This window comes from Rattus norvegicus, chromosome X (genome assembly GCF_021556685.1).
Source record: "Rattus norvegicus strain SHRSP/BbbUtx chromosome X, alternate assembly SHRSP_T2T, whole genome shotgun sequence".
Classification (NCBI taxonomy): Eukaryota; Metazoa; Chordata; class Mammalia; order Rodentia; family Muridae; genus Rattus; species Rattus norvegicus.
In genome coordinates, this window is record NC_141554.1 from 21,237,920 (window position 1) to 21,260,272 (window position 22,353).

Sequence of the window (22,353 nt, forward strand, 5' to 3'; positions counted from 1 at the left end):
CAATAGTTCTGCAAGTTAATTTTGGCTGTATAGATACTGTCCTATTCAGAAGTATGGAATAATTTTCCATTGACTATTATCTTCTGTGATTTCTTTGTTCAATATCTTGAAATTTTCTTTGTAGAATTCTTTCACTTCTTTGGATAAACATATTCCTACTTATTTGGGGGGAGTTACTTTGAATGGGATATTTTCCGTTTTCTTTCTTGGATAAGTAGACTATGTGGACCATGCTGGCCTTGAACTCACAGGAACCTGCCTGCCTCTGAGTGTTGAAATGCTATTTTCAATGCTTTTTTGTATCCTACAACTTATTTTGAGTGTATATCACAAATTTTCTAGTGGGCTCAATAGGGTCTTTTAAGAATCATAGCTAGAGGACATAATCATCTTGATACCAAAACCAGGTAAAGAAACTACAAAAAAAGGAAAAGGAAAAATAAAGAACAGAAATCCACAGAGCAAATTGATGAACACAGATGCAAAAACAGGGAGCCGTGTTGATGTCTGTGGCCTATTTTCCTATCAAGAACCATGCAGATATCCATGCTGTGTTGTAGCAAGGGGACCATATTGATTTGAGTGGCCTGCACTACAATCTGAGGCCGTGGTGATATCTGGCATGTACTGCTGATGAGAGCTATGTCTGTGCTCCTACTACTGCCAGGGTCTGTATTGATGTCTGTGACCCATGTTACCACTGAAGACCATGGGGCTATTCGTGGTCTGTGCTGCCACCCAAGGCCATGTTGGTGTCCTTGTTGCTGGATGGGCCTTGTCTGGCTGGATCTGTGGTCCTACTGCAGCCAGGAGCCATGTTCATGGTCTGTGCTACTGTCAGAAACTGAAGGCCCATCATCTGACCTTTTGCTGTGAAGAGCAGGGAGGCTACTTTTGCTGTGATATTGATGACTGCAGATGCACAGCTAAGACAAAAGGACATGGAAGGCTTCTGTGGCAACCCCTATTCCAACTCCCCAAAAGTAATAGCCTAGATGGAAAGGACTCAGTTGTACTTAGGAGGCAGGCCACTGAGAGTTTGACCATGCTCCAGTGAGTATAGAGATAACACAAGTGAGATTTAGTTTTATTTTCTAATTTTTAGTTATTATTTTTTTATTTTAACTTGTTTTGGTGGGGAGGTCACAAAGTAGGGTGGGGGACGACATGGAAGGACTGGGAAGTGTGATCAGGGTGCATAATGTGAAATTCCTGCAGAGTCAATAAAAATGTTACGTTAAAAAAATTCCTAACAAAATGCTTACAAACTGAATCTAGGAATATATTAGGAAGATTACACATTATGACCAAGTACGCATCATTCCCAAAAGGCAAAGGTGTTTCAACTTACATAAATCAGCAAATGGAATACAGCATATAAACAAACTCACGAACAGAAAAGCATGAATTAGTTCAGTGAATGCTGAAAACCCATTTACAAAGTTCAACATATTTTTGTGATAAAAGCTCTGGAAACTGTTGGAATACATGGAAATATGTCAAAATAATAATGGCTATATACAATAAATCTATAGCCAACATTATATTATATATAGACACACTGAGCATTTTCTCTGAAATCAGTAACAAGATGTCCACTCTCCCCTATCTTATGTGATACAGTATCAAAGTCTTAGATGTAGCAATTAGGTAAGAGAGAGACATAAAAGGGACAAGAGGAAGGAAAAAAGCCACACATTCCTATTTCTTCTTTGAGACAGGTTCTTCCAATGAGTTCTGGCTGGACCGGAGCTTGTGTAAACCAGGCTGGCTTTGCACTTATGGAGGTCTGCCTACTTCTGTCTCCTGAGTGCTAGGATCAAAGGTGTGTGCTACTACACTTAGCACATTTCCTTTTAGGTTTTGATGAAAGGGCAGTGAAGCTCAGACTTTCCTGTCTCAGCTTCTCAAGTGCTAGATTCCTGACATGGGCCACTGCACTCGGTGTGACTCACATCTTTCTGTCTGTTCATTTTGACCAGAGAGTTCAGTTTGCCTTGTTCAACAGAGACAGCAATTTCCTCCCCCGCCCCCTAATGTGGAACCCAGGGATTTACATATGCTAGGCAAATGTACCAATACTGAGCTCCAGCAATAGCCACATTTACCAGTACCATCCTGTTCTGCAGTGTTTCGATTCTTTTCAGTGTTTTTAGTGTGTGCCACAGTCTGACAAGTTAGGTAACTTTTTACCTGTGGCCCAGATCTAAGTCAAGTATCATCCATCTGTATGTATATGATTTAGAGATGATTTAGAAACAATTGTGTCTAAGTCTCTGACTTTTCTTCTCTAACCATTGAACAGGAAAAAGGTTCAGGATTCTCAACAATAACCTTTTTTTTTTTTCGGAGCTGGGGACCGAACCCAGGGCCTTGTGTTTGCTAGGCAAGCGCTCTACCACTGACCTAAATCCCCAACCCCCTTTTTTTCTTTTTTAAGAATGTACCTAGGGTAAGCAGAGAAACTGCATAAGTCAGAAATACCTTTAACCTGAGCAGTGTTCTGGACTAAAGTGACTAGCTCCTTTGGAAACTGGAACTAACCCATCATATTCGTGGGCAGAAGTATCCCTTTCTCTTCAGTGCATCATCAGCTCGGGGACAATCCTGGAGGTCTTCCCTGGATCAAGGATGAAACAGATGTTCCTACTAGAGTTGTCAATGGGAATAAGAGTTACTTTCCCCTTCCTCTGACAAACTTCCAGCCGTAATTAAATTATAAGGAGGAAAGGTATTATTTGGATCAGTTTTAGAGGTTCTAAGTCATGACCTAAGTAATCTCCCCCAGGCCTTTATTTTTCAAAGGTCAAAAGTATATGCTAGTAGTACAGTCTTGAGCACAAATCCTTTACCATGTGGCATATGAGCTGGGGAGGTAGCTCAGTGGTTAAGAGTGCTTACTGCGCTTCCAAAGGACCTCAGTTTGGTTCCTAGCACCCATGCTAGGCAGCTTGCAATTGCCTATAACTTCGACTCTAGGGGAACTCAACACTCATGGTCTCTGAAAGCATTCATTTATATTCACAGTCTCTCTCTCTCTCTCATAAAGCAACAACAACAACAACAACAACAACAGCAACATACAATAAATCTTATAAAAAAAAGATATGGGCCTTTGAAGGCCATTCAAGACCCAAACTCAGGAAGTTGTTCTGAGATGTGGCATTGCAGATTCGATAGTGTTTGGGGATAGACTTCATAGTTCTTAAGTTCCAAGGGTGAGCTATGTATTGAGTGGGTAATCTAACTTGCCCTGCACCTTCAGCAGGGAAATGAGGTTAAGAAACGAAGTATTTCTACTTCTGTTATCTCAGTTCCCACCCAAATTTACAGTTCACATACTGGTTTTGATTTCAACCTTTCACCATTGAAAATGGTTTTTATTATGCTCTAAATTTTGGTAAATAGCCTGTTCTATCTAGTCACATCCCCATCTTTGCATCTCAAACAATTATTTCCCATCTTCCTCTGGCATGTTATAAATTGTAACAAAAGTAGTGACAGCCTGAGTGACGGGCAATGGTCCATGTGTCAGTCTTCATCTGAGTCACCGGGGCCCATGTACTGGCAGATGGCATCATAGTGGAGCTCCACCACCTGATTCTCTCTCCCAAGCTGGACCATAGCGTGACTCTGTGCTCTGTCCCGACGCAGAAGAAGTCCCACCTGAGGACAGATGGGGCAGAGTGAGCGAGGTCAGCCCAGATCCTCACTGATGTGATCTCCAGACTCTCATTTTCAGACATAGGACTTACCTTTCCAGCATGTGGTCCCAGTACCACCATCACGCGGTGGCCCTCTCCCCTGGGAACCAGGGTCTCCAGCATGCCTTCTTTCACACCTACAGATGAGAAAGAGGGGAATGAAGTCCACAGCAAGGGCCAGGCTGGCCAGATCCTGTCAGAGAGGCCTTTGCTAATATTTATTAAAGCTACTCTTATAGACTGTTGATAGATGGAGTCCCACTCTACCCATTTCACAGGTGAGAAAACCAAGGAGTAGTTCATAGAAATAACCACCACACACGAACATTTTCCTACAGAAACTATGTCCTGGGTTTCAGTACACTTCTTCCCGTAAAGGCAATAGTTTTGACAGGGACAAACTTGTAAAAATATGACTAGGCAGCTGTCCTTGGGTCAGTGGAATTAGCATCAAAATACAGATAAGTCCAGGGCAAAGCACAGCACAAACTGGAAAATACATAGGGTTTAGGTTATCCCTCTCTAGGAAGTATCTGCTCTGGAAGAGGATGCTGGGCCTAGCCAAAACCTCAACCCTGCCCAGGTTCGTAGCTCTTGGCCCGAGATTCTTCTTTTCTTTTTTGTACTACCCCCACTCTTTCTCCATTTCTTTTCTTTTTAAAGACTTATTTTACGTATGTGGTTATACTTCGCTATCATCAGACACACCAGGAGAGGGCATCAGATCCCATTACAGATGGTTGTGAGCCACCATGTGCTTGCTGAGAGTTGAACTCAGGACCTCTGTGCTCTTAACCACTGAGCAATCTCTCCAACCTCCATTTCTTTTCTTTTTCAAATAAGATCTTGGGGGCTAGAGAGATGGCTCAGCGGTTAAGAGCACTGACTGCCCTTCCAGAGGTCCTGAGTTCAATTCCCAGCAACCACATGGTGACTCACAACCATCTGTAATGGGATCTGATGCCCTCTTCTGGTGTGTCTGAAGATAGCTACAGCATACTTATACAGAATAAATAATCTTTAAAAAAATAAAATAGGGGGTTGGGGATTTAGCTCAGCGGTAGAGTGCTTGCTAGGCCCTGGGTTCGGTCCCCAGCTCCGAAAAAAAAGAAAAGAAAAAAAATAAAATAGGATTTTACATTGCAGCCCAGGTTGGCCCTGCCTCCCAGGAACTAGAATGCACCCTTTCCTTAAGCTTTTTTAGATTCATTTCTTTTATGTGCATGAGTGTTTTGCTTGATGTTATTATGTCTGTAACACCGTGTGTGTGCCTGCTGTTCACAGATGTCAGAACAGAGCCTCTGAAACTGGAGTTTCAGACAAGTTATGAGCTGCCATGTGGATACTTGGAATTAAACCTGAGTCCTCTGGAAGAGTAGCCAGTGCTCTAAACCACTGAGCCACCTCTCCAGCTCCTCAAATAGGCCATTTCTTTATCATTCTCTAAGAGAGGAACATCCCAGGTACTGCTCAGACTTACCTTCTAGAACTCGGCCTTCATCCGTCCGACACACACAAGTACCTGGGCTCAGGACATCTTCAATTGTCATCTAGAGAGATGAAGAGATAGAAGTAAGATGTTAGAAAGTTAAAGGGTCCAGTCCTGGGTGAGGAAGGGGTCTCCAGTTGTGGAAATCATACCTTGGTGTTATAATAGCGGCCACCCTTGTGCACTTTGTCAATGAACCGCACACGTAGGTCCCTGTGTAACCAGTGCTTGTTTCTAGGCGCCGCTTTCTCAGTCTTGGGCACAGGTCCATCCCGTCTGTGGAGAAAGCCAGAATGTAGCTTACCTTTTTGTCACACCCATGTTGCAGCCAGCCTATCTTCAAAAGCCATGCCGTAAAACCCACCCCTACTGCTGTTCCCAGTTGCTTCTATGCCCTGCTTTGCCTCGGAAGTTTTCCCTGACTGCTTGAGCCACCCATACCATGCAAGCCCAGTGGACCAGCTCCTACCGGTCAGGAGAGTGTTTCCGCTTCTTCTCTGAATCCTTCTGCCTCCTCTTTGAGTCTTCCTGATTCTGTAGGGCCTTCACCGATGAGGCTGTTCCAGTTGCTCTGTGCTGCTGCTCTGTGGAAGTTTTGCTCACATGGCCTGTTCAAGGGGTATAGGGACAGCAAGAAGAAAGCCTCGCTGTATTCCTTCCAAGGGTCATTGTCCTCCTGGCAAAGGACCTGTTCTCTATCCACCTCCTTCAAGAAGTCCCTCTCAACTACCTGGCCCATAACAAAGACAACAGAGTCAACTGCCTGGTGTTCACAAGAGTGGACGAAGAGCCGCAGGCACCTCCAAGCTGCCCCTCCCACAACCATCACTGTTCTGTTCACCACTCCTTGCTCACACCTTAACTCTAGTTTCATATTTAGCAAAAGAGGGGACCGCCACTCTAAATACATGAGGACCCAGTTTCTTGATGTAGAAACTGAATTCCATATCCATTTCTTACTGCTCAGAGAGGATGAAGATATACAGTATTAGATCAAGTTCTTCTCAGTTAAACTAAACAAACTAGGCTGAGGGTATGGCTCCTTCGTAGAGCCTGATTAGCACTGTCAAGATTTTGGGTTCTAATCCCAGCACCACCAAACAAAAAGTAAATAAACTACTCTTGTCCCTTCTTATCCCTGACCTCTGACTGGAAGTCAGACAGTGCCCCTTCTCCCTACAGGTCTTGAGAGCCTGCCTGTCACCATGCTTCTCTAAGTCTCCAGTTTTCAGACTCTCACCTGGCTTCGACGTGTGGCTATCAAACTCCTGCTGGGAAACAGGCCGCAGGCAATACTCACTAACATTCACAACGCGGTTGCCTACTGCCAGCCGAACCATGGCTCGTACATTGTCAGGATCTAGGCCTTCTACCTAAGGTGTGAGGGAAGGAGTGAAGGAGAAGGCAGAGGGTAAATGGACTACTACTGTTAGGCCTAAAATATCAAGCCCTTACCTAGGTAGCCGGGGCTGGCCTATAACTTGGGAGATCCATCAGTCTTTGAGTACTGTGATTCAAGGTGCACACCATTATGCCCAAATGTACATCGTGACCTTTGGTGATTAGGACCAGGCATGGTTCCTTTGGCTCTTCTCTCAAACCATGACTCCTGAGAAATGGGACCAGGTATATGTCTCTGTGTCTCCCTTAGCAAAACGTAAAATGAAGACTTGCGTGTATATGTGGTACACATGCACATACCTGCTGTTTGTGTGCCGTGTGTACATGTGTGTGGAGGACAGATGTTGACAGCAGGTACATTCCTTAAATGTACATCACCTATGCTTTTTCCTTTTTTAAAAAAACTATGTAAACCTCACCCTCAACCTCACCCTAAAAGAGAAAAAAAATTTCTTAAAAAACAAAACTATGTAGATGTAGATAGCCCTGGCTGGCCTAGAACTAGAAGGCTGTCCTCAAAGTTGTAGAGATCTGCCTGTCTTTGCCTTTTTTTAAAAAATATTTTATTTATTATATATTTGAGTACACTGTAGCTGTCTTCAGACACACCAGAAGAGGGCATCAGATCTCATTACAGATGGTTGGGAGCCACCATGTGGTTGCTGGGATTTGAACTCAGGACCTCGGGAAGAGCAGTCGGTGCTCTTAACCACTGAGCCATCTCTCCAGCCCCTGTCTTTGCCTTTTAAGTGCTGGGATTAAAGGTGTGAGCCACCTTACTTCTTTGAAATTGGTATTTATGTGCAAGTATGTTTTTGCCTGCATGTATGTGTTTGTACACCATGTCACGTGCATGCCTGATGTCTGCTGAGTCCAGAAAAGGGTGTTGGATCTCCTGGGACTGGACAGTTGTGAGCTGCATGCAGAGTGGGTGCTGGAAGTTGAACGTAGGCCCACTGAAGAGCAGCACATACTCTTCACCGCGAAGCCAACTCTCCAGCCTCCATCTTCTTCTGAGATAGTAAACCCGAGCTCACTGATTCAGCTATGCTGGCTGGCCAATGAACCCTAGAGACCCACTTAGAATCTCTACTCAGCTCTGGGTTATAGATGCCGTGCATGCTTGGTTTTTATGTGGGTGCTGGGGATCCAAACTCATGTCCTCGTGCTGGCATGCTAGTCAGTCACTTTACACACCAAGACATCTCCCAGCTTTCACTTTTTTCAAGATAGGGTTCAGGCTAGACTAGTATTTATCATACATCCCAGGCTGGCCTTAACTTGCACTTCTCCTGTTTGGTTTCTTAGATACTGGGTTTGCATGCTTGCTTCAGCTTTAATACTTAAGTTTTGTGGAAATTGTAGGATATGGCATTTTCTCCCTTCTCGTTGAGAACTGAGGCTCAAAAAGACCTTGCAGTGGCCACACCTTCCTGGGGTCTTCAAGCTCGTGTAGTAAACCCTTTTTTTTTTTTTTTGGTTCTTTTTTTCGGAGCTGGGGACCGAACCCAGGGCCTTGCGCTTCCTAGGTAAGCGCTCTACCACTGAGCTAAATCCCCAGCCCCGTAGTAAACCCTTTTTACTGAGCTATCTCCCAGCCCCTTGTTTTATGGACACGGGTTTTGCTAAATACCTGAGGCTGCTTTGAACTCATTACAAAGCTCAGGATAGCCCTGAATCCTGCTTCAATCTCTCAAGAATGCCACCATGTCCATCCCTTGTTTTTCTCCCTTCCCCTTCCTCCCTTTCTCCATGCATCTACACACACTCCAAAATATCACCTGTTCAGTCCATATACTGCTACCTGTATGTACATTTTCAGGGCTGTTCGGCACTGACCAACCCATTGGTGTGCTCTTCCCTAGGAAGATGAGGCTTTATTAAACATCCTTTGGTATTTAGCCTCCTTTTCCTGTTGAACTTCACCAGGTTAGAGCCAGGTGTGTCTAAGAAGATACTCTTCTTGTTTTGCGATACTTATTTGATATTGTTTACATATGCATATATTATATTTTGATCTGTGACCCCAGCTAACTTCTCTTCCTTACCCCTAGTGGACACCTTTTCATTAAGTCGCCCTCCTTTGCGGACATGTTTTACCCGACTCTGACTAGTTCTGGCATGTGCATGTGATGGAGTTTGGCGCTTTCACATTTGCTCCCGTCCCTCACAGCCACTCTCCTTCCCTGTCATTTTTATAGTGTCCCACTGAGTTTAATTGGGGTTACTGACATGAGAATAGGTTTGGAGTTATTTGCCGACCTAGACTATAGAAGTTAAGAGCACTACCATAGCAAACTCCTCACTGTTCTTACAGTCTTTCTGTTCCCTCTTCTGCAATGTTCTCTGAACCCTAGGTTCAGAGTGTTTTGTAGCTGGATCCCTTGGGACTGGGCTTCCCAACTCTGATTGGTTGTGGTTTTTTTATTTATTTTTGAGAGAGGGTCTCCTAGGCTGGCCTTGAACTCTGGGAAATTCCTTTGCCTCAGTCTCCTGAGTGCTGGTATTATAGGTATGTTCCACTATAGCCTGCTTCTTTCTTATGTTTTTTTTCCCTGTTAGGTGCCTCTTCCTACTTACTGAGCTAGATCCCTATTCCTTTAAAATTATTATTTTACTTTAGTAATTGTTAGCCTGCCTTTGAATTTACTATGTAACCGATACAGGTCTTGAGTCTGTGAGCTCCCTGCCTCAGTGTCTGAAGTGTTAGGATTATAGTCATGTACCCATGACACCTTTTCCTAGGCACCATTTTTCCTCACTGCAGCCCCCCAATTCATCTTCCCTGCTATGTGACATGGCTTCAGGGACATGTTGTTTCTTACCTTCCCATAGAGGCCCCGGTAAGGGCCAGAAAGGACCACCACAGCTCCTCCATGCATCAGCCCTTGAGGTTGGCCTTCCTTATCCTTCTCACGATCCCCATCTGGTCTTGGTGGGTGGTGAGAGCCAGTGGAGGCCAAGGCCTGAGTCTCCATCAGGTTGGCACCCAGCCCTAAGCCCTTTGGCCTTATAGAGTTGACTCGGGGCTTCACTACCCTGCAGAGAATAAGATTGTGAGTACAGCAAGGCCCTGGGTTCGGTCCCCAGCTCCGAAAAAAAGAACCAAAAAAAAAAAAGATTGTGAGTACAGGCCTCCAACGCAACCCTTCCAGCATCCAAACGCACCTCAGAAATACTTGCTTTAATTTTTGACTTACTTGCATATGCTTGTGCACCACTACACACATGTGAAAATCGGAGGACTGCTTGGGGGTGGGAGGGTCTATTCTCTTTCAGGCACCTGAGTTCTGAGGTCATCAGGTTTACCTGCCCAGCGGTCTCACCAGTCCCACATCTATATTTAATCATGCTTTCTGATATCACATAAGAACTTTTTGAGAGGGGTTGGGGATTTAGCTCAGTGGTAGAGCGTTTGCCTAGGAAGTACAAGGCCCTGGGTTCGGTCCCCAGCTCCAAAAAAAAAAAAAAAAAAAGAACTTTTTGAGCTATTAAAAACACCGACTTTTCTTTTTTTGTGTGGTGTTAGCGGTTAAATCCAGGGTTTCAATGCATAAGCATATTGTAACATTGAGCTTCACTTTCACACACCCCCCCATAGTAATTTCATTTAGTTTAAGTAAATTAACTTGTCCCATATACTTTTACTGCTACTATCTACAAGTGCCAAGTTAGGTTTGTATAAACAAATATATTAGTATCTGTACAGAAGCAATTATATAATATGTACACAGAGCAAGGGGAACAGTAAAGAATGTCCACTGTCGATCATAGTCATATCTGGCTTACCAAATTACTTAGGAATTCATTGGGATTTACAACTGCAAAGGAATTTTGCTTTTAGTTCTAGGGATAGAAGACCTTTTACATGCTAGGCAACCCTGTATCACTGGGCTACACGCCAACCCAACAAAAGGATTATAAATCTATAAAATAAGAGTAATGATGTTTAGTTTCCGCTTACCAGCAACTAAACCCTATTATGTGTGCTTCATTTAATTCATTTAATTCTTGCAACAAACCTGTGAGGTCAGTACCACTTGCATTTTTCAGATGAGGAAACTGATCCACAAAGAGATCTTCTTAGTGTTTTGAAGGCAAATCTGAGGTCGTTTGCTTTTTGGTTTGTTCTTTTGGAATAACAAGGCTTGAACCTATGGTCTGTGGAAACCACAGTTTGGATCAGTAGTGGGTGACTACTGAACTGGTGAGGGAGATAACCATCTGGATGGTTCTAAATGAAATGTAACTATAGGGTTTTTGTCTATACCCATTTTCCTCCCCAATACCTCCCAGCAAACTCACTGACTGAACGTATTGCCGATGCCCTTGCCAGGTTTCCAGCCCATGCCCCGCAACATGGCCAGCCCATAGGCCTCCACAGGCACTGCCTCATAGTCGGCTTCTTCCGGCACCTGTTGGTCAGGCAGGAGAACAGAGTCAGGCTTGGCTTGGGATGGGCCCTCTGTTTGCAGCTCATCTGCTGCTGACCACTCACGGGATGACTTTCTCCAGCCCTGGCTGGCCAGCCTGCAGGCCACTTTTCATTTCTTAGCATTCCTCACTGTGCTCCTCCATCCCCAAGTCTTTCAGTAACAATAAAACCTTTTTTAGGGTTATTTTATGCTATGTGTCTGAATGGTTTGCTTACATCTATGTATGTCCATGATATGTGTTGTGCTTGGTTTCAGTGGAAGTCAGAAGAGAGCATTGGATACCCTGGAACCAGAGGTATGGATGGTTGTGAGCCACATAGGTGTCAGGATTGAACCCAGGCTCTCTACAAGAGCAAGTGCTCTTAACTCTGAGCCATTGCTCTACTGCCCCTTCTCCCCCATTGTTTGTTTGCTTGAGACAGGCTCTCACTATGCAGCCCTGGCTATCCTGGAACTCTCTAAGTTGACCAGACCAGGCTGGCTTTAAACTCAGAGATCAGCCTGCCCCTGTGTCCTAAGTGCTGGTATTAATGACATGGACCACCACACCCAGCTTCAACAAATATGCACCAAGAACCTATTATAGAGGTTGGAAAGACAAGTCAACAGTTAAAAACCATGGCGCGCACGCGCGCGCACACACACACACACACACACACACACACACAAAGTCATCCATGTGAAATAAAAATACACATGCCTTCAAAACATTTTTAAAGGACCCATTCTGTGGAAAGTGCTATTTTATATAGGTGCTGAGGATAAGGAACTAACAAAATGGAAAACCTCTGTTGGGACTTATATTCTAGTTGTTAAGACGTATAATAAATCAAGTTCTGAAAACATGATATATCAAGTGGTGATACATTTAAAAATAAAGTGGCACTGTCCAGTAGTCCCAGCAATGTATGAGGTGAGAGAGGAGTCTGGCTTAAACCCAAGAATTTGAAACCAGCTTGGGCAACATGCTAGGACTGCCCTCCCCCCAACCCCAATCTCAAAACCAAAACCAAACTCCAAAAATACTTGGTTAGGGGAATTCAAAGGGAGAGGAGAGCCACTGACATGACATTTAATCAGAGCAATGATAAGAGATAGAAGAACAGATGAGGAGATGAGAAGACTGCTCCAAATAGTAAAAATAAAGGCCATACTTGGGAGGTGGGAGCAGCTTATCTATCTCTGTGAGCTCAAAGCCAGCCTGAGCTACACAGTGAGACCCCTGTTGCAGAACACACACACACACACACACACACACACACACACACACACAAAATACAAAACAGACCTGTGGTAAGGTTTGCATGTATGGATAAGAATCATGCAAATCAACAGGAAAGGGGGAAGTAGAAATGGTAAATTAATGAGAGCTGGCCAAGAGTCATGGGATCAAGAGTCACATGGAAGCCCCGAGAAAGACCCATGAGAAACTTAGTCCAGATGTTGCCTCTGCCCAGGATGCTAGTAATGAGGATGACAAGAAGCTATCGGCTTCAGGATCTACTGATAGGCTATGTGCAGGATATGAAATAAAAAGGGAAGTCAAAGACTGGTTCCAAGGATTTTAAGCTGAGAGGAAGGATGGATAGAATTGTGGTCACCTGAGATGGACAGGGTGTGCAGGCTTGGAAATGGAAATTAGAGAACTGAGGTCAAGGCTGGAACAGGATAAAGTGAAGTACAAGCAAGAAGCAGAGCTCAGTAACAGGTATTTTAGCCCAGGGAAGGGCTTGGGAGGCAGAAGTAGGCAGATCTCTGTGAGTTTGAGGCCAGCCTCATCTACAGAGAAATTCAGGACAGTCACGGATACGGCAAGATTCTGTCTCAAAAAAGGCGGGGCAGACCTGACAGGGTTGTAGGCATGAAGACCAGAAGTTTAAGGTCATTTTTGGCAACAGAGTGAATTCAAGGCCAGTTTAGACTACATAGAACTGTCTCAAAAAGAAGAAAGCCAAGCACATCAGAAGACTGAGACTAGCTGAAAGAGAGGGTGTATCACAAACATTTTATGAATAAAAGCTAAAACGCTAGCCAGGCCCATTTAATTACAGCATTCAGAAGGCAGAGTGAGGTGGATCTCTGTGACTTCGAGGCCAGCCTGGTCTACATAAGTGAGTTCAGGACAGCCAGAGGAGCTCTGTTACACAAAGAAACCCTATGTCGAAAAGAAAAAAGAAAAAAAAAAAAAAAGCTAAAACATTAAGAAGCTGAGCTCAAACTTTATTTCTACAAACACATTTTCCATCTCATCTGTTGTCATTTCTTCATTCCTTTATCATTACTCGGCACACTGCAAGATGCCTCAGAACTGATTTCCCACAAGGGTGGGTTTCTTGGGTTGTTGCTGCCATTCGGAGTCCCCAGTCTGATCATTCTTCTCTCACTAAATGTTAACTACCCTTCCAGTTCTCACTCCAGTCACTTCTATGTGTGTGTATCCTTACGACCTCTATTCTGGATTAGTCTACTCCCTTCCTGCCCTACCTTCACTTCCTAGTCATTTTTGGTCAGGGCAGACAAAGGGGACCCTGTTCTAACCCTGTCTGCTCAAGACTTCCCCTTAGCTCTCACTCCACTCATAGTAAAAGACAAAAGTCTGCTCTGTGGGTCAGAATGCCCTTTCTAATCTGGCCCCCTCTGCCTTCATCTACTGCCCACTCCCTCCCCATTCATTCCAATCCAGTAATAGGTTTCCTTAGTGCTCCTCAAACACTGCAGGCTAAAATCAGAACAAAGAAAAAAGAAAGAGGAAACAGACAAATGTGGTTCCAAACAGTGTACACCCTCATGGCATTTGTATTTCCTGTCCACTTTGTTGTCTACCTCATTCAGATAATCCCAGCATTCACGTACATTTTTAAACACCCTGCTTTCTGTTTTGTTAATGCTTCTAATAAGGGTGGAAGGAGGAAAGGCTAATTGGCAGGGCTTTGGGACATGCACACACACTTTCCCTGCTATGTGCAAGGAGACTAGGCAGACAGGGTAGAAGGAATAGTGTAGGAGGGAGGCAAAGGGACAGCTCACTGTCTCAGCCTGAGGTTCGCTGTCTGTTCCTTCCCCAATGGGAGTACATCCTTTCTGGATCATGGGGATAGTGAGCGTGGGGTCAACACCTGCATTCTCCCTCTCCTCCAGAGACTTCTTGGATTCTAAGGAAGAATGGGAGGGATCAATGAGGCCATACCCTATCCTTCCAACTTCTTCCCCTTCTATCTGCACTAGGGCAGAGCAAAGAGGAAGGTTTTCACTCACCCTCAATGAGTTCCTTCACAGCCTGGGACAACACACCATCTGACGTCAACACGGTGCTTGTTTCTGAGGGCTTAGGGTTCTTGGACAGCAGTTGCCTGCGAGAGCCATTCTGGATCAATGGGATAACCAGCTCCTTTGGAGCTTCTGGAGGGTTCACACTGATGTGGATAGAGAAAAAGGGTTGTAGACATATTAGAAAGTAGAAATATCAGCCGGGTAGTGGTAATGCATGCCTTTAATCCCAGCAGCACTCAGGAGGCAGAAGCAGGAGGATCCCTGAGTTCAAGGCCAGCCTGGTCTACATGGAGAGACCCTGTCTTGACACCCCCTCTAAATAAAGTAAAAATATCAAGAAACAAAGAAAATAAACAATGGCCAGAAAGAAACAAACAAACAAAATAAATATCAATGCCTAGCCCTATGGACCATGTTCCACAGGTTACTATTAAAGGTCCACTCATCTTTTTTGAGACATCTCACGATGCATCCCATGCTGGTCTTATAAACTCTCAGTCAACCTGGTACAACTTCCTAGTGCTGGAAATACAACCAATACAAATGTATCATTTCTCTCCGGGGTCCCAGCTTTAAATGTGTCTTGTGCAAATCATTCTTAGGCCTTAAAGCATAATGACCTACAACTCACCACCTTTAGTCTAGCTTCTTAGTTCCAGGCCCATAAACTGCCGTTTAGAAGTCCCCCACTTAGGCCTCTAGGATCTTCCTTTCTTAATTATACTGATGATGGCCTCCCCAAACTTGACTTTGCCTCATTCTTCAAATCGGAGAAGCACCCACCATTTCAGTTGAGACAGGAAGAATCCTGTCATTCTCCCTCCTTTCCCTTTCTTAAAAGGCACACGACTTTTTCTCTGAGGAATTTATACCTCTGATTCTCAAGCCCCATTTCATCCACATAACAAACCTCCCTCTTCTTGCCCTTATTTTAGTAATTTCTTTGTTTTTTTTTTTAATATAGGCTCTCAAATTGCCCAGGTTGGCGTTCAATTCTTGATCCTCCTGCGCCAGCCTCCCAGGTCTTGACTTACAGGCATTTGCCGCCACTCCTGGTTACCTCCATAAATTTCCCGAAGCTGTTTCAGGCTTTCCAGGCCACTGTCACCAGCATAAATTTCTCTTACTCTGCCCTCCCGCTTAAGCCCATTTCACCGATTTCTAAAACGTGAAAAGACCCGGCGTTTCACCTTACTCTGCCCTCCCGCTTAAGCCCATTTCACCGATTTCTAAGACGTGAAAAGACCCGGCGTTTCACCTCTGCAGCTCCCTCCCTTCCACAGTCGCCAAGAAATCTTTCTTCTCTGGGGCCTGTCCTTCGCTGTCTCCGAGGTCTGCCAGTCGCCTCCGGACAGATGTGCGAGTGAAACCGAAAGAAATCGGAGCTGTGGACGCGGCAGCCGGTGGCGGACTCTCACGGCCCGCCATCTTGGCTCGAGTCCCAGGCGAGCGCTCTGCCTGCTGGGAAGTTTAACTCTAGTACCTTAAGGGCCGCCCAGGAACGCCAGAATCTATCCCAGAATGCAACGCCTCAAGAACAGGTGCCTTGAAGCCGTGGGAAACAGGAATTAGAGCTTGGGAACTCTTTAAACGTCATAGTAAGGTGCCGTACTAAGCATTCCGGGAAATGTAGTTCTTAGTGGTGTAGTCGCGGTGGAAGATTGATTAGGTTATTCCTGGGTATTAAACCGTTAGGAATTCAGTTCTACCCTCTTCCGACATGTACGCACACGATGTACATACAGGCAAAATATTTATATATACAAAACAAAATAAATAAATCTTGTATTTGACAAGCACATAATTTAATGTGCTTTTCCACAATGTGAATCTTACTGATGTAGAAAGTGTCAATAAGGTGAAAAACCAGGATTGTACCTGGGATGTGGTTCAGTTTGCAGTGCTAATAATTTAACTTAGGGCCTCGTCTAGGGAAGCACTGTACCATTAATCTGTATTCCTTTAATTTCTTTTTTTCTCTCCCATTCCCCAGTTTCTTATGCTTTCTTGTAAAGTGCCTTTGTTACACATAATCTCTATGTTGCACTTTTCTAACCCTTTTGAGCTTTTGGATGAGGCAGTGTCTTCTGGTTTTTGGCATGAAGAGCCAGGACCTTCTGGGTTGAAGCCTCTTTGCCTGACTCAGTTGCTTTTTTCCCCCAGCCAGAGCAGCACAACTGTTCATACTTAGCCCCCATATTTTTTGACCAAGATAACATTACAGATTTTCCATAACAGTGTTATAAATTATCCAAAACAGGAGATGAACATTTGTATAATGTTGCTTCTTTTTAATCACTGAGCCACACCCCTATCCCTGGGTGCGATTCTGTTAATTAAGCATTTTTTCCTTCTAGGATCCAGTTTTGATATCTCATACACTGCAATATAATTGTATGCCTCCTTTGTCTTCTGTAGTCTTTAGTGCTAGTTTTTTAGTCTTTGTCTTTACTGATTTTTCTTTTCTTTTTTTTTTTTTTTTTTCGGAGCTGGGGACCGAACCCAGGGCCTTGCGCTTGCTAGGCAAGCGCTCTACCACTGAGCTAAATCCCCAACCCCGTCTTTACTGATTTTTAAAAATATAGCTCAGTTATTTTGAAGAACATAACGCCAATAAAGCTTGTTGTGTTAACTTTTCGCTATTAGTCTGAGGTTATAAGTTTGGGACAAGAATTTCAGAGGCAGGGCTAGAGAGATGGCTCAGCAGGGGAGGAAGGGGCCTATTGTACTTTTTCCCCATCAGTGATGGTTTGACGAGTTGCTTTGTTTACGAGGACAACAGCTGTTAGCATTTACTCTAAACTCTGTCCCACAGTTACTTGGCAACAGCTAGGTGTGCCAAACTGACTATAAAAGCGGCTGCTTGCCCCCTCCTCTCTCTCTTGCTCTGTTCTCTTGCTCCTGCTCCCCCTCTCTCCTCATTCCTCTCCCTTCCCTCTCCACATGCTCATGGCTTGCCTCTACTCTCTCTCTCTCTCTTTCCCTCCCTCCCTCTCTGCCTGTCTCTGTCTCTACTACCCTCTCAACTCCCCTCCCCATGCCTTATTCTATACTATACCGCCATGTGGCTGGTCCGTCAGGGGGAAGGGATGCCTCAGCATGGGCCATGGAGAAACCCCCCTTCCCCTACACCTGACTGCACATCCCTCAAACATATTTCTTCTCCTCCTTATATTTTTATAAAACACTACAGCCATGCCACATCCAAAAGATTTATCTTGGGGTTGGGGATTTAGCTCAGTGGTAGAGCGCTTGCCTAGCAAGCACAAGGCCCTGGGTTCGGTCCCCAGCTCCAAAAAAAAAAAAACAAAAAACAAAAAACAAAAGATTAGTCTTTCACTACACTCCCCTCTATCCTTCAAGCTCTTATACAACATTCTCTCTCTCTCTCTCTCTCTCTCTCTCTCTCTCTCTCTCTCTCTCTCTCTCTGGGTGTGTGTGTGTGTGTGTGTGTGTGTGTGCATGACATAAATATCCCATTAGGACTGAGGACTCAAAGTCACTTCTTTTCCTCACTTTGATTTGTTCTGAGGCTCTGCATTCACCACTGCGGACAAAATAAATCTGTGGTCTTAAGCATAAATATTTAGAGCGGGGCACAGCAGTGCACACTTTCAATCTCAGTACTTGGGAAGCAGAGGCAAGTGAATCTCTGAGTGTGTTGCATAGAGAAACCTGTCTCAAAAATAAATAAACAGGGGTTGGGGATTTAGCTCAGTGGTAGAGCGCTTGCCTAGCAAGCGCAAGGTCCTGGGTTCGGTCCCCAGCTCCGGAAAAAAGAAAAAAGAAAAAACAAAAATAAACAAATATACAAATATCTAATAAGTAGTTTGACAACGTGTCCATTCAGTAAAAACATCGATTGGCTTCCTCCCTTTCAGGACCTACGGTCCCTGACCATAGGAGCACTTACTTTGCAGTGGGATTTTTGTTTAATAACTTATGGCCTCTGGGAGCAGAATTATTCATTAATGCAAAGTACTTTTTTTCTTTAAAGTCTTTTTTTTCTCTTTTAAAAATCTGTTTTTTATTGGCTTATGTGAATGACAGAGTTAGGGTTTCCACTGCTGTGAACAGACACCATGACCAAGGCAACTCTTATAAAGGACGTTTTCTTGGGGCTGGCTTACAGGTTCAGAGGTTCAGTCCACCATCATCATGGTGAGAACCATGGCAGCATCTGGGGAGGCATAGTGCTGGAAGAACCAAGAATTCTACCTCTTGATCCGAAGGCAGCCAGGAAGAGAATTAATTCCACACTCTCCAGAACCTGAGCATAGGAGACCTCAAAGCCTCCCTAAACAGCTACATGCTTCCTCCAACAAGGCCACACCTTCTCCTGTGAGGTCATACTTCCTAATGGTGCTATTCACTATGGCCAGGCATTCAAATACATAAATCTATGGGGCCCAAAACCTATTCAAACCACCACAGTGGATTTACGGGAATGAGCCAATGCATTTGGGTTTTTTGTATGTGTGGTTCTGGGACAGGGTCACCTTATATAGCTCAGACTGGTCTGGAGTTTACTATGCATGGACAATCCTTCTTCCTGAGTTTCCTGAGTGCTGGGGCTATAATACACTAAGCTAGTAACTTCCTTTTAATTTATCTATTTAAAGGTTTATTTTTTTTTTAGTTAGACTTTTGTTGTTATTTTGCTATTGACAATAAAGGTTCTTGCTACACAACCTGGATGGCTGTTTTGGAATTTATCATCCCCCTGCCTCGGAGCCTCTTTAGAAGCTGGGATTACAGATGTGACCCACTAAGCCTGGTTAATTGTTGTTGTTGTTGTTGTTGTTTGGTTGTTTTATTTTTGGTGTGTGTGTGTTATTTTGTTGTTTTTTGAAAAAGGGTCTCACTTTGTGACACTAAATTACTTGGAACTTGATATGTAGACTAGGCTAACCTCCAACTCACCTCTCTCTGCCTTTCAAGTGCTGGGATTAAAGGTCTGTGCCACCATGATGGCCTTTCCATTTTGCTTGAAGAGACTGGTTCTTGCCATATTTGCCTCATTTGGCCCAGAGCTCCTAGACTCACTCTTGTTGGCTCAGTCAGCCTTGTAGTTCGAACCATAGGTGGCGCCACTTCACTACCCTGATATTTTTACTACCAAATTGATACGGATAATTTAAAGATGGTATCTGTTTTTATTCTCAATGATGTCATTGCCTCTGAGGTAAATTGTCACAGATGAAGTGGTATCTACCTCCAAAGGCAGCACAGGCAAAGACGGCAAGTTTCCGTCTTCCAGGTCCTTTATAAAGGCTGCCAACAGAAGGCATAGCCCAGATTAAAAGTGGATCTTCCCACCTCAAAGATCCTGATTAGAAATGGGTCTTCCCACTTTAAATGATTTAATGAAGAAAACCTCCCTCCACCGGGCAGTGGTGGTGCAGCACTGGGAGACAGAGACAAGCAGATCTCTGAGTTCGAGGCCAGCCTGGTCTACAGAGTGAATTCCAGGACAGACAGGGCTACACAGTGAAACCCTGTCTTGAAACAAAAACAAAAACAACCAACGAACCAAACAAGAACAACAAAAGTCCAAAAGAAAAATCCCTCCCTCACAGGTGTTGCCAACTGCTTGGGTTTTAGTTAATTCCAGATGTAGTCAAGGTGACAACTGAGAATGGCCATCACAAGGGATCAGATACTCACTTCTTGCCTCTTTACTAGGCACCAGGCACACACCAAGTACACAGACACAGATGTAGCAAAACAGCCATAAACATGAAATAATTGTTTGAGACAGGGTTTCTCTACATATTTCTGCCTATTCTGGAACTTGCTCTGTAGACCAGGCTGGCTTCTTACTCAGAGAACCTCCTACTTCTGTCTCCCAAGTGCTGGGATTAAAAAAGTAGTTCAGTGTGGGACTGGAGAGATGGCTCAGCAGAAACGAGCACTGGTTGCTGAGCCATCTCTCCAGAGGTCCTGAGTTCAATTCCCAGCAACCACATGGTGGCTCACAACCATCTGTAATGGGATCTGATGCCCTCTTCTGGTGTGTCTGAGGACAGCTACAGTGTACTCGTACGTAAAATAAATAAATCTTTTTAAAAAATGGTTTAAAAGGGGGTTGGGGATTTAGCTCAGTGGTAGAGCGCTTGCCTAGGAAGCGCAAGGCCCGGGTTCGATCCCCAGCTCCGAAAAGAAGAACCAAAAAAAAAATGGTTTAAAAAGAGTACATTGCAATGCTTAGCTCAATACAATTTTAAAAAAAAGTTAATAAGAAACTAGCTTATTGGGGCTGGAGAGATGGCTCAGTGGTTAAGAGCACTGTCTGCTCTTCCAGAGGTCCTGAGTTCAATTCCCAGCAACCACATGGTGGCTCACAACCATCTGTAATGAGATCCGATGCCCTCTTCTGGCCTGAAGGTGCATTACATGCAGGCAGAAAGCTGTATGATGTATACATGATAAGTAAATAAATATTTTTTTTAAAAAAGAAACTAGCTTATCACCTTCCTAAAGAAAATAAAGTTGGGTATAATAGTGCATGCCTTTGATTCCAGAATGTGGGATACAGATGCAGGCAGATCTCTGAGTTCTGGGCCAGCTAGAGCTAAAAAATAGTTGTTAAGAGCACTTGTTGCTCTTCCAGAGGACTCGAATCTGATTCCTAGCACCTACACGAAGGCTCATAACTGTCTGTAACTCCGGTTCCTGCTAATCCGTCATAAAGTATTTTTACAATACTATTACTACTACTACCACCACCACCACTGTCGCCATCATTCTATGTATGTGTGTGCCTGCGGCCCATGGAAGCATCAGGTTTCCCAGAGTTACAAAGGATTGCTAGGTGGGACTCAAGCTTGGGACCTCTGGAAGAGCAACCAGTGCTCTTAACCTCTAAACCAACTCTCCGGTACCATTTTTTAATTATGAAGATTACAAAATAATGAGATGAATGTTAAGTAAATGGATTAAGCAGTAACATCTATCTTATGTTGACCTGATGTAATGACTCCTTTAAAAAAGCCAAGAAAAAAAAAAGAGAATTTTCAATTTTTATTAGCCAGGTGGTAGTGGTGCATAATTTTAATCCAAGTACTTAGGAGGTAGAGGCAGGCAGATCTATGAGTTTGAGGCCAGCCTGGGCTACATAGGAGTTCTAGAATAGCCAGGGCTGCACAGAGAAAAACTGTCTGGGAAAAATCAAACAAAACAATAAACAAAACTGGCGTGGTGGCTCATGTCTTGTAATCCCAGTATTTGGGAGGCAGAGGCAGGCAGATCTTTGTGAATTCAAGGCCAGTCTGGTCTACAAAACTGAGTTCCATAACAGCCATGGCTATTACTAAATCTTCTCCAGTCCCAAACTTCAAACGGGGTGGCTTCCAGTTCTCTTCAGCCAGTTCTAGGTTCACTACATCTGTCCTGAGTTTCTCGACATTTTTTCTACAACTCAGAATTGTCATTCTTTTTATAAATTGAAAAAATGAGATATTGCCATTCTTTTTTTTAAAAAAAGATTTATTTATTTATTTATTTATTTATTTATTTATTTATTTATTTATTTATTTATTTTTTGGTTCTTTTTTTCTGAGCTGGGGACCGAACCCAGGGCCTTGTGCTTCCTAGGCAAGCGCTCTACCACTGAGCTAAATCCCCAACCCCTTATTTATTTTATGTATGTGAGTATGCTGTAGCTGTCTTCAGATACACCAGAAGAGGGCGTCAGATCCCATTACAGATGGTTGTGTGCCACCATGTGGTTGTTGGGAACTGAACTCAGGACCTCTGGAAGAGCAGTCAGTGCTCTTAACCACTGAGCCATCTCTCCAGTCTTGTCATTCTTTTTCTAAATTAAAGAAAAAAACTTTTTGAGAAAGAGTATCTTCGGTTTTTTGGTTGTTATTTGGTTGGTTGGTTTCTTGTGGGTTTTCAAGGCAGGGCTTGTTTGTGTCCTCACTCCGTGAACCAGGCTAGCCTCGAACTTGCAGAGATTGCCTGCCTCTGCCTCATAAATACTGGGATTAAGATCATGCACTACCACCTGGTCTCTCTCTCTCTCTCTCTCTCTCTCTCTCTCTCTCTC

At 44.0% G+C, this 22,353-nt stretch overlaps 1 protein-coding gene across 1 annotated transcript; it reads right to left on the reverse strand.

Moving 5' to 3' along the window:
- Nucleotides 1-1,089: 1,089 nt before the first annotated feature.
- On the reverse strand, nt 1,090-15,823 carry Gpkow (G patch domain and KOW motifs). The gene is given in 11 exon segments (NM_001109381.2): nt 1,090-3,666; nt 3,756-3,841; nt 5,185-5,254; nt 5,346-5,469; nt 5,663-5,801; nt 6,434-6,566; nt 9,420-9,633; nt 10,900-11,009; nt 14,058-14,182; nt 14,286-14,443; nt 15,559-15,823. Coding segments are annotated over 11 exon segments (1,464 nt in total). The 5' UTR covers nt 15,729-15,823; the 3' UTR covers nt 1,090-3,531.
- Nucleotides 15,824-22,353: the final 6,530 nt, after the last annotated feature.